The sequence below is a fragment of the Octopus bimaculoides genome, chromosome 7, assembly GCF_001194135.2.
Source record: "Octopus bimaculoides isolate UCB-OBI-ISO-001 chromosome 7, ASM119413v2, whole genome shotgun sequence".
Taxonomy (NCBI): domain Eukaryota; kingdom Metazoa; phylum Mollusca; class Cephalopoda; order Octopoda; family Octopodidae; genus Octopus; species Octopus bimaculoides.
The window spans coordinates 47,749,097-47,761,865 of NC_068987.1; the positions used below are offsets into that span (position 1 = coordinate 47,749,097).

Here is a 12,769-nt window from a genome sequence, read left to right on the forward strand (position 1 = left end):
GAAGCAGAACTTGTTTAGTTAAGGGACACCGCAGTTCGACAATACATGAAGTACGTGTATGCATGAGCGCAAATCTAATATTCTTTCGCTACTCTTTCACCAATTGGATAATTTCGCCTTTTTATCCAATATTCCATCTCTCTTTATCTCCTTTTATCCAGTAACTTCTATCGTTTCATATTTTCCTCTCTCCTTCTAAGTTTGCTTCTTACCTTCTGTATCATGCTTTATACTATCTCCACACGCTTACTCTTTAATTATCTTTGTATCACTTCTTGCCTATTCCGGGATTTCTATGTAGTATCTTTTTTCCCCCTCTGATCCTCCCCTACTAAACACAATTCCTTGAGTTTTTGTTATTCCTGTTTTCTCCAAATACCTTCTCCTTGTGACTCCTTTTCTCCTGCTTCACCTACTCCTCATTATATTCCAGTTCAATAGAAGATAATTCTATAATATTCCCTTATCCCAGTGATAACTTTCCTCTTTCTTTTTCTCTCTATCTATATTTTTCCACATACACACACACACACACAAGCTCGTGTGTTCATTTGTAGTCGTTGTCCGCCTTTTAAAAAAAATTCTATAACATCTTATTTGTTCCTTCTATAATCCCCACTTTACGACTTTTTGCAAACCCCTCCTTTATTTTTTCTCTCCCTCTATATATCTTTATGTTTATCAATCTCATTTTGCTCCACACGGTCATTTTGTCAAATTACTTCTCATTTTTTTTTTCATTATTCTCTCTCTCTCTCTTTTCCATTCCGTCCATCTCTCCGCCACATTCTTAATACATCTATAATTCTTTCCTCGTCGTTTTCCTACAATTTATTCTATTCCTCTTTATTTATCTTTATCAATCCAATTATAACTCACGCTACTCCTCCTTCTTGTCTTTCATTCTATCTACAATTCCTCCTCCTCTATCTGTATTTATTATACTCTGTCTTTCCTCTCTTCGTTCTCCTACACCCCTCTTAATCCGTCATACTCTATCTACAGCGTACTCATAGAAGCAACTTGTAGAGGTAGCTCTCTTTCCTTCAGTCAACGGCTTGTGCAGCTGGCCAGCGCTTCACACAGCTTTCTTCTCTGCTGTTCGATTTTCCCCTTCTCTCCCTCTTGACAACTCTCGACGAAGCAATGTCTCTCTACCGAAACGGGGTCTGGTTCCTGAAAGGAATGAAAGAATACACGAAGTGAGCTCCTTTCTATTGTATATTTTTTGTTTATCTTATATAACCTTTCCTCGATCAACTTTACTTCTTTCTTCTTCCTGTCTACTCCTATAGAGTGATGTGCATGTGCGAATGCTATCTGTGTTTTTCATCACCATCCGTTCAATATGATCATATATACCCGTATGGTTTAACCATATATACTCTTATAATTTAACCGTATTTACCTTTATTGTTTTGCCATGTATATCCTTATAGTATAACCATATACACTCCTATAGTTTAGCTATATATACCCGTATATATTGAGTAACTGTCATTTTAAGAAACCTGGTTATGTAACGTATGGATTCGTATGATCTTAATAGAAGGCCAAATATTTAGGTGAATAGATAGGTAGGGCCAGAGAATATACAGAGATAAATGTGTATATACGTGTATATGAGTGAAATACAAAGTACTGGATGAAGCTATAAAGATCGCCTCTGCAAGTTGTGGAGAGATCGGTCCTGTAAATTGTCTTGCAAGAATTTCTACACCCATGTCACATTATGAAAGCTTGGGTGTTTTAATGATCCAGTTGTCGTTACGTTAAATATGCAATCACTTTGAAACTAATACACTTACCTCAACTACCACGTCTGACCTATACTCTTACCCACAGACCAACAACCAAAGCTTCTATATACGGTCGCTCGCCCTCCTAGAAGGAGCAAGTAAAAATCTTCCTCAAGCCACACCCTGCAGACTTTCTTTTTAAAGGGAACATTGCATAATGTAGTCCTACGACTAGGTTGTCAGTCTGGAGCATCATTGATACAGAGCTGCTCGATGAGGACTGACCTGGAGCTAATCAATAACTTATCAGCACCTGAAATCACAAATATATATTTTTTGCTCTCCGCCCACGCATTTTTTTTTTTTTTTTGTCATCTATATCTCAGAAAAGTATCTTTAAACTTATTGCATTCTGACTGAATTTGAACAGCACTATAGTGATTTTGCTTTTCAACTCTGCGAGATCGATAAGGAAGTACCAGCCATGTACTGAGGTCGATGCAATTGATTAAACACCTCTCCACAACTACGAATTTGCGACCTTGTACCGAGGTAATAAATTATTATTAAAGTGGCAGGAACGTTGGAGTTGCAATGTGGAAGAACGTCGGGTAAAATATTTGCGATGTTTAGTCTTTTGCTTTTTTTTTAATTTTTCATTCGGAGTGCAACTCTCGCTGAGTCGACTTTTACCTTTCATTCTTCCAGAATCGACCGAAATAATACACCAATTATGTATTGTAGTGTCGTTGTCTAGGCGCCCTCCCAATCGAGGGCCAGTCAAACCAGTCAGATACTATGGTTGATGAACTCGACTATAACTGTGTGTCATGGAGTGGTAGAGCACCTGACCAAGTGTATTACAGTATTTAATTACGTCCCTTTATGTTCTGAGTTCAGATCCTGCTTTGGTCGACTTAGCTTTTTATTCCTCCGGGTTGCGAAAAAAGTACCAGGCAAATACTGCAAATTAATTCAATAGACTAAGCCGTTCCTCTTTAAATTTGTGACCCTGTGCTAAGGAGAGAAATCGTAATGATAATGATGATGATTATTCATTTTATCATCAACATCATTATATTGTGGCTAGCTCGGTTAGAAGTTCCTAGCAAGACGTGTTTGCGGGCTTACGTTTCCCGGTTTCAAGCTCTTAAGTGCAGTCATATGTAATATCGTTTATGTCGCTAATGGTTTTTCGGGAAAGGTATGACTAATTTAAGGTACCGGTTCCCTTCTGTCATGCAAATACAGACTTTATAGCCAGCACAGTCAAGCAAAAATTATCATTATTATTATTTTTATTATTATTATAGTAGCTGCGCTTATTCTTCAGGTTGTTCACCCCTCGCTTGTCTAAAACTTGCTACCTTACTGCTACTGTGAACTGATTGCTATATACGTTTAGGATCTCACACATGGATATACTGAAATAAAGAAATAATAATAATAATAATAATAATAATAATAATAATAATAATAATAAACGATAATTAGAGTAAGAGTTAATAGCGAGAATTTAGCTAAGCGTGTCGAAATTATATTAGTCTGCTTGCATGTTCACGGTGGCTGCCAAATTGTCTTGCAGCCTCCCACGCAAATAGATGTTTATTGATCGATTCCAGGGGATTCTACTGTTACTACACCACCTGCACCATCACATTCTTCCTTACAGTTTATCATCATCATCGTATTATTATAAATTCTGTAGTTTCACAAGCCCCAAAATATGTCATTTTAATATATTGCATCGCGATGCTTTAGTATTGTGCATGCGCCAAATTAAAATATTTATTATTTAGCGATTTATGCATGTTATGTATTGTTATGCATTTGTTATATATATATATATATATATGCACACACACAAACAAGTAATGAGTTATATTTTGTCCTTGTAATGTCACTATCTTTCGCCCATGTAGGTGTAAAAGAAATCATTATTTTAATATTACAGAGCTCCTGTACTGGAGCTGTTGTTGCCCAACTTTTACTTTCAGATATCAGTAAAGTATGTAGATATATGCAAATGATTCAGATTGAGAAATTTGTGTGGGTGGAGGCCCAGATCTGTTGCTGCTCTGTCTTATACCAGCATTGAATTGACGATTGAGCATGTACCTGTATATACATATACATAAATGTCAATATATACCATTTCTCTATACATTTATGTGTACAAATATACATGCAAATATACATACAGACATATATAGTCAGTCAGTTGTTCATAAATCTAAAAAGAAGCACATAGGTCTAAAAAGAGGTCTAAAAAGAAGCTTCTAAAAAATTTGGTGGGTGGGCAGCAATATTTCATGTAGTCCTGGGTAAAGGCCAGTCAGAAAGTTACATTGTTACTTTCTGACTGGCCAATGACCACATAAAATCTATCTAATCTATCTCTCTGTTTAATCTATCTCTCTGTTTAATCTATCTCTCTATTTAATCTGTCTCTCTATTTAATCTGTCTCTCTATTTAATCTGTCTCTCTATTTAATCTGTCTCTCTATTTAATCTGTCTCTCTGTTTAATCTGTCTCTCTATTTAATCTGTCTCTCTGTCTAATCTGTCTCACTATCTAATCTGTCTCTCTATCTAATCTGTCTCTATCTATCTATCTATCTACACACACACACACACACACACACACACATTATATGAAATGAGCTATGTATATGTATATAGATGAATTTAACAGTGTTCATGAATGCTTTCATCTCTGATTGTGTGTCTGTGTGTATCATCATCATCATCATCACTGTTCTTTTTAAAGAGCACTTTTCTATATTTCCATGGATTGGACAGAATTCATCCAGGCAGGTTTTCTTGGGCCAGATGCCCTTCTTGTAACCAACCCTCTTTTGTTTCCAAGCAAGACAATATTTTTCCATAGCCAGACATGTTTTCAGGAAAGATTGGAAATGGATAAGGTTGCTTGAAAGACCGTAACACTCATTTATAACTATAGTGCAATGTCAAGGCAAGGAGACATAAACACACACACATTTGGCAGGCTTCTTTCAATTCAACAAGGATAATGCTTCTTCCTGAGTGATATAGACTCATAAGATCAATTTCCTGGTTTCTATAGTGTATATATTTCACGCTGGGTAGAGTTACTCATTTTTGACAGCTAAGTGGACTGGAGCACTGTGAAATGAAGAGTCTTGCTCAAGAACACAACACATCACCCAGTCCAAGAATTGAAACCACAATCTGATGATCATGAATCCAACACCCTAGCCATTAAGCCACATGCCTCCACTATATTTGGTGGGTTTCTTTCAATTTCTGTCTACCAAATCTACCCACAAGGCTTTGGTCAGCCTCAGACAATAGTAAAAGTCATTGCCAAGGGTGCTATGCAGTGGGATTGAACCCAGATATCACGTATTTCCAAAGCAAACCTCCTAACCATACAGTCATGCCTATGTTTGTATGTAAATATTTGGGTTTGTGTGTGTATGTTTGTGTATAATGTATATATATAATCTTCACCATCATCATTTAACGTCCATTTTCCATGCTGCCATTGGTTAGATGGTTTGAAGGGGATGGTAAGCCAGAGAGCTGCACCAGGCTCCAGTCTGTTTTGGCTTTGTTTCTATGGTTGGTTGCCCTTCCTAACACCAACCATTTAACAGAGTGTACTAGGTACCTTTTATGTGTCACCAGCACAGATGCCATTCATGCATCCTGCAAATATTTATGTATTGGAATGTATAAGTTCAGACCTGGCTGTGTGGTTTAAGTACTTTGTTCTTTAATCACATGGTTTTGGGTTCAGTCCCACTACATGGCACTTTGGGCAGATGTCTTCTACTATAGACTCAGACTAACCAAAAACCTTGTCAGTGGATTTGGTAGATAAATACTATGCTTTACATGTGTGTGTGTATGTCCAGGAGGTATTTGTGTTATCTTGTTATGGCCTTCAGTGTTGGCTGTTACAGTAATAGAAAATTAAAGAGAGGAGAGTATATATATGTATACAAGAAAAAGGGATTAGTGTTTATAAATGTAGTAAGATTATCTTAGAAAGATATAGAAAAAAAAAAACTATTTCAATTCTTTAAGGTCTTAGGAGTATCTATATCTGTGGAGAAGGAAAGTAGTAAAGTTAATTTTCTGGATATTAATTTGGACCTCTGTATGGAGGCTACATCATCCATGCTACAAGCCAAATTAAAAACCTCAAATATGTGAGTTGAGAATCCAATCATCCAAAAACAATTATAAATTCTATCATTAGGAGTATCTCCCTTAGAATCTCTGAACTTTCTGCTCATGAAAAAATACTTAAACAAAATGAGAAATACTATAACCTAGCCTTGCCTGAAGCTGATTATAAGGAAAAACAATTATTATATTTGTAATGGTGTAATTAAGGATATAGATGTAATGGAATTGATGAATAATGATAGAGATCACCATAACAGTAAAAACAAAAACACTAAGGCATATTTTAACAATAGAAATAAGAGGATAAGCCTTATTAATAATGGGAAAGGTGATACAGTTGTGTAACTGTAAAAAACTATAATTAAAGGAAACAGTGATATGAAGCGAAAGAATAGCAGTGTGAACCTAGATAGCAAAAGAAGACCATTATAGCATCTAAGTAACATATGAATTATGATAGCAATAATAATAATGATGTTGATAGTAATAATAATGATGGTGGTAATAATGTGGATAGTAATAAAGATGGTAATAATGGGAGTTCTTATAAAAGAAAGAACAGTAAGTATTAAATAAGTCTGACAACTCTTTGTTTTCACCAATACATTATTTACGTAGATTGAAGCAATGACAAAAATGGTCTTCAGTATACCTGAAATGTGAAGGAAAAGATGATGGATAATGAAACGAATAATGTATGGCAAATTGAATGTAATGTAATGAATGATAATATATGTGTGTTTGGTTGTAATCCCGTATGCTCTCCCCAAGTCTTGGGAGGAAAGCAAAGAAGACTGATAATATGTAGTAAATGGTTAATGAAGACGGGATTAGTGTGAGACACAGTTAGTTAATGCTGATGGTGTGACGATCAAGGTGCAAAGTGTCAGTTGTGCATCAGGCTTTAGTGTCAGTCTTTGCCAGTCTGGCAGAGCGACAAATGGGACAATTGCTGGATGGGGGATCAGCTGCATCAGACAAGGGCCACTCTTGGAGGCCGGGGCATTGTGTGGTGATGAGGCTTGAAGGGCTCTCAGGGTACGACCATTGGTGGCACATCCTGAGGTAAGTGAGGTGGTGAAGGTGGTGAGAGCTGGCATCGTTCTGGGGGTAGGCAGTGTAGATGGGTTCTCTAGTGGTCTTGGTGTTGGGAAGTGGGCATGTTGGGTAGGCCTGAGGCATCAGTAGTGGAGCTGTTAAACTGGGTTGAGAAGGTAATCTCATCATTGATGTTGGTGTCAGGAGCGCAGGTGGTCCAGGGGCCATGTGTAGTGGTGCACAGGGAACAATCGGTAGATACTTCTGGTGGAAATTTCTGTTGTGCAGTGTGACTTGGCCTGAGCCATCCCTTCTCACCATGTACTAATCGAACTGGCATACCTCTATGATGACACCAGTTTTGTCCCATTTGGTAGGATTGGGTCCAACTTGGTTCTGGATTCAAACACAGTCTCCAACAGTCAGTGGTGGCAGTAGGCATGTGTGTTCTGACAACTGTTCAGCAGTTATGCAGGGCTTCTTTCACGAGAAGTCATAGTTTCATGTCATGTAGAGTGTGGCTGGTACTTGCTGAGACAGATGTGAATAAAGTCTCATATTGGGCAGCCAAATATGCACATGGCTGGGGACAAATGTGTGTCCCGGTCAGTATGACAACCCTGTCATGATACAGAATAACTCCATTGAAGCTGGTGAGTTCATCACAAAACTGCTCTGGAGGGACTTTGGAATGGTCCTCTGGCAAGCTGTCCTCGATTGCGTCCATGAGATTGGTTTTGCTTGGGTTGGTGGTAGTAGCAGTGTGGACCATATCTCATGTGGCTGATTGGACGATCTTGGTAACCGGTGAAATGTAGTTGTTGTGAGAGCATGTTGTAGTGTTGTCATCTCCAGTAGAGTGGACAGTTGTCAGGAAAGAACGTGGCAGAGATGGGTAGCTGAGTTGGATGGGTCATGGTGGCAACATTGTCTGGGAGGTCTGGGGGTGTGGGCTGTCTGACAGGGTGGTGTGAGACAGTGTTGGCTGCTGCATGGCAAGTGCCTGGAACATGAACAATGCTCAAGTTATACCATAGGGTTTTTTCTTTCAGATTGCGCAGTCAAGGGTTCGGGATGTTGTCCAGGCAGCACTCACCAAATACTTTCAAGAGAGGTTTGTGGTCAACTGCGACAATGAGATTGGTGCAGCCAAGGGTGAAGTGGCATGCTTTGTCTAATGCATCGGTAACTGCCAGTGCTTCACCCTCCACTGGTGTGTAACGAGATTCTACCACTGAAGTGAAGTGGCTCCCAACCAGGATGATTTTCCAGCTAATTTGCAGCAAAAGAGGCGGGGAGGGGGAAAGGCATGTGCAATGTTTTTGAAATAGCTAGAAGGCAATGCCATCTATGCTCCAGTCAGTGGCAAGGCAAGTCAGCCTAGTTTTGTCAAAGATCTGCACACCTCTTTGGATCTCATTGATGATGATTGACTTGGATTCCTCAAAGAGCCTATTCAGCTGGTCTGTCCATACAAACCAGGTGCCTGGCCTGAAGAGTTCCTGGAATGGCAACATTCGTTTGGCAGAAGTGAAGGTATAGAAGACTTGGTTGATCAGACTGAACCAGCTGTGGATGTCGGTGATGTTCTTAGGAGTGGGAAAGTCACAGATTGCCTCAATATATTGGGCACAGGGTCGCACTGTGGTAGGGGTGATCTCAAACCCAGCAAATTTGATGGTAGTTTGGGCAAAGTCAAATTTAGTGGGATTCAGAATGATGCTGTTGGAACCACAGATGTTGAGCCATTGGATGGCCTGAAAGAATGCTCCATCAATGGTGTTTGACCACATCAAGGTGTCATTGATGCACTTCATTTTCTGGGGGATGCTTGAGACAATTTCGTCAAACTGTTGGCTGTTGCTATCCCCTGAGGTAACATATCCCTGTGGTGTAACACAATAGTGGAAGAGGAAAAGTTTGTCAGTTGAAGGAGTGGTGTAGATGATTTGACGGGTTGTGCACTTCAGAGAGGATGGGGCAGTCCCAGATATGCGTAGGGTCAGGGCACCGATGATATCTATGGGGCTGCTGTTAGCAGCAGTCATTGTCATGTTGACTGGCATAAGGTGGCACTGGTCCAGGCCCAGTTTGGATTGGAGACTTGCCTCAGCCAGGCATGACTGGCATCCAGTGTCTGCCATAGCATTGTGATGGATAGCTGTGGTTGGCCATGAAAGAGAAGTGGGGAAGCCTAATGCCTTCGTGTCAGCTGGGTCAGCTTGAATGAAGGTAGTGACAAAGGGATGGGGGTTGGAAGAGCATTTCACCCAGCCATTGCAGAGTTCATTATACACATGGTGGTCAAGAATTATTACTTGGGTGGAGGTTTCGTCAGGGAGGTCAATCACAAGGCACAAACTGTTGCATATTGCAGATGAGTGGTCTTCTGTGTCAGGTGCGTTGGTTTGAACCTTTCACTGGGAAGGGTGTTGTCGGCAGCAAACACTCTCATAGTGGTGCAGGATGCCACATGTGGCACACTTGTGGTTGTAGGTGGGGCATTTCCTTATGTGTTCTTGTATATGATATCTGTAGCCATGTTTTCCACAGTGATTGCCGGGAGTAGGGGCAGGTGTATCACAAGGTTCACCAGATCTATTGACCAGGTGGTGCCTCTATGAGCGAGAGGCCACGGTGGGTGAGGTGGTGCTGTGGTTTATGAGCCAGCTGGCTGAGCATTTTCCACTTTCTTTTGCTTCAATGTACCTCAGGACTTCTTCCAGGGTCATGTCTTGCTTGGAGTCACCCAGTATCTCAAGGCAGATCTCATCCCCCAACCCATGTACGAGAGCATCACGGACTATGATGTCGCTATAATCGATCATGGCATGGCAAACACCTGATTGCCCTTGAAGACATGCAGCGAAGACCCTAATGGGTTCATCCTGGTCCTGGCACATCTGTTGTAGCTGCACATAAGCAACTATGACATTTTCTTGGCAGACAGCCAATGTGACTGAGGCCTGTTCACTCATTGCTGGAGGTCAGTGCACCGAACGTCCCTGTGAGATCTTTTCTGAGGTTCTTGTTGCAGCATTCAAGAAGCTGGAAGACCACGTTGTTACCTGTCAAACGCGTGGCTTGTTTGCAGTCTGACCATCTCTTCTCAAAGTAAGCTCACCCCTCGCTAGTTCCAGCTGTGAAGATGATGGGGTGGCAGACCATCTCAGTTGAGACTTTCATGGGTGCAGCCAGTTGCACAGCTCTTTGATGCACTATGAAGATTGATGAGGTGGGTCAGAACCTCCACCAGAGAGTTTGCAGGCCAACTCATGGCACAGTCAGGTGTAAGACAGAGTATTGTTGGCCATGTTGACTCACTTTTTGTCATAAATCAGTCAGACAACTCTTTGCTTTCACCAACACTTTATTTACATGGATTGGAGCCATGACAAAACGGGTCTTCAGTATACTTGAAATGTAAAGGAAAGCGTGATGGATAATGAAACAAATAATATATGGCAAATTGAATGTAATGTAATAAATGATAATATATGGGTGCTTGGTTGTAATCCTCTAAATGTTGTAATAGAACTAAAAATAATATGAATGATTCAAACCAAACAGGTAAATATGATTCCTCTCACATACTTACTAATGACTGTGTACATCATCATCATCATCATCGTTTAACGTCCGCTGGGAATATATTAAGAAATAATAGCTATAATAATCCTTGAAAGTGAAGAGTCTACTTGAGACAGATTATATTGTATAATGCCCTATACAAGGCACAAATAGCCACCGATATACCAGGAAAATTTTTCATGGCTATGGACATGCATTTCCCACTGTCAAGTAAATGTGGTGAGTTATTTAACAGACATATGGTTAGATTTGCTTATTCAACTATGAGAAACTTGGCTGAAATAATAGCAGCACATAATACAAGGAAGTTAAAAGAGTTTATTGATATTAATTTAGCCAACCAACATAATGTTAATAATAGGGATAGTAGTAGAAATAATAATAATATTAATAGCAGTGGAAGTAGTAATCATAATAAAGTTGTTAGTAATGATAGTGGTAGTAATGATCATAGAAATAGTTATAATAAGGTTAAGAAAAGTAATGATTCTTAGTTCAACACTTAATATTGACAACAGATGGAATGTAAATGTTTCAAATGAAAAATCTTTCAGTAACAGACTAAACCATTTATGTAAATGTAAAAATCACCTAAAAAACTTAGTGAACTAATATTCAGTAATAACAGGGGAATGTACTTACTATTATATAGGTGCTCGTGCAGCTAACTTCAAGTTGAGATTACATAATCACATCTCTTCATTTAGAAAAGAAGAAAACTTTACTTCTTTAAGTAAATTCATCTGAAGCCTAAAAGAGAGGAATGTTAGATTAACTGGTTTATAATAAGTAGTGCACTACTGTATAATGATGGTGAATTAAGATGTAACTGATGCATTGAGGAGGCACTGCATATCCTTACATCCAAATCCAACATATTAAAGAAAAGAAATGAATTAATGTCAAAATGTTCACACTTATTTCAAAGAACCATTAAATCATTCCCTAATAAATGGAGTAATGATTAAAATAATGGGTTGAGTTTGCCTCCTAGGTTAAGTATACTTAGTATATTTAATATACTTAAACAGAGATAGTATTTTTTTATATCATCAAAATTTTATTACCTAGTCTTCAAATTTTTATTCATATTGTGTTTATTATTATTGTTATTTTTGTTGTTGTTATCATTACAATTATTTAAATCTTAAAACTAGATTCTTTAATTATTTTCAATTGTCTTTAAATTGCATTTTAATTTTTTAACTATTTTAAATCATTTTATTGTCTTTTTATTTTAATTTATTCATTTTATTCTTATTTTCATTTTTAATTTATTCCTAATTCATTTTAATTTGATTTAATTTTTTCTAGCTTAAACTTTAAACTTTGAATATTAATTCCTCTAAGAAAAATAATCCCTTCTAAATAGAATATATTCATTAGTAAATAATTTACTGTTTATTTCCTTTGGGATTCATTCTAACTAACCTGTTTTCTGCCAAAAGCCTAAATTTAAAATTAATGCTGATCAAATAGCATTTCATTGTAAACTAAATAATATACTTTATGAACAGCTTTAGCTATATCTGCCTCTTTTATATATTTGTTGAGGACAATAACAGTTTAACAGTGGTAGGAATTTTTACCATGTCATTTTAATACTACACTATCAATAGAATTCCTAAATAGGTCTACTGGTACGCTTGTTTTGGCCAAAAAGCGTGAAGTTTACTACTATCACCCTTAAGTTAGTTGTTCTCTGTTCTCTATCCCTAGTGTACCTGTCACCTAACTGTCCTTGTAGCCATTTGATAATGTTCCATACTACCACCTTTCTTCCTAATTTTTCAAGTCTGACTCTTAGTGTTTACTGCACTATCAACTGTATCATTCCATGTTACTTTTGATTTGGTTGGAACTTTGCTCTAATCACATCTGATCTAGAGCTCTCAGCAATTTTTGTAAAAATTCTCATGTATGCTACAAGTACCTAAATCTCCCTCTTTAATGTTACTTGTGTTAATTACAATTTTTCTAAATCTATTCCCAATTGCAGGATCTTTTAGTTACCAAATCTTTCTTCTGAATGTCATCTTTTCTTTGTGTCTGCCTAACTTTGTCTCTGAAGTCACTAGTTCATCACTAGCTGTACTGCTTGGCATTCATGCCGGAAGCTCCAATATGAACATTTCAGAGTGTTTGGGTGAAACATTGTGTTAACAACAAACAAGATGAGGACAAATATCCGTCAAATGTAAATAATGTAAATAATGTTGATA

General features: G+C 38.1%; 1 protein-coding gene across 1 annotated transcript in view; it reads left to right on the forward strand.

The window, feature by feature from the left end:
• Nucleotides 1-989: 989 nt before the first annotated feature.
• Nucleotides 990-12,769, forward strand: part of LOC106870657 (dehydrogenase/reductase SDR family member 12) — a 71,376-nt gene continuing 59,596 nt past the window's right edge. The window contains exon 1 of the mRNA XM_014916807.2: nucleotides 990-1,202. Within this exon, the coding sequence (XP_014772293.1) occupies nucleotides 1,147-1,202 (56 nt within the window). The 5' untranslated portion in view covers nucleotides 990-1,146. The remainder of the gene's footprint in view (nucleotides 1,203-12,769) is intronic.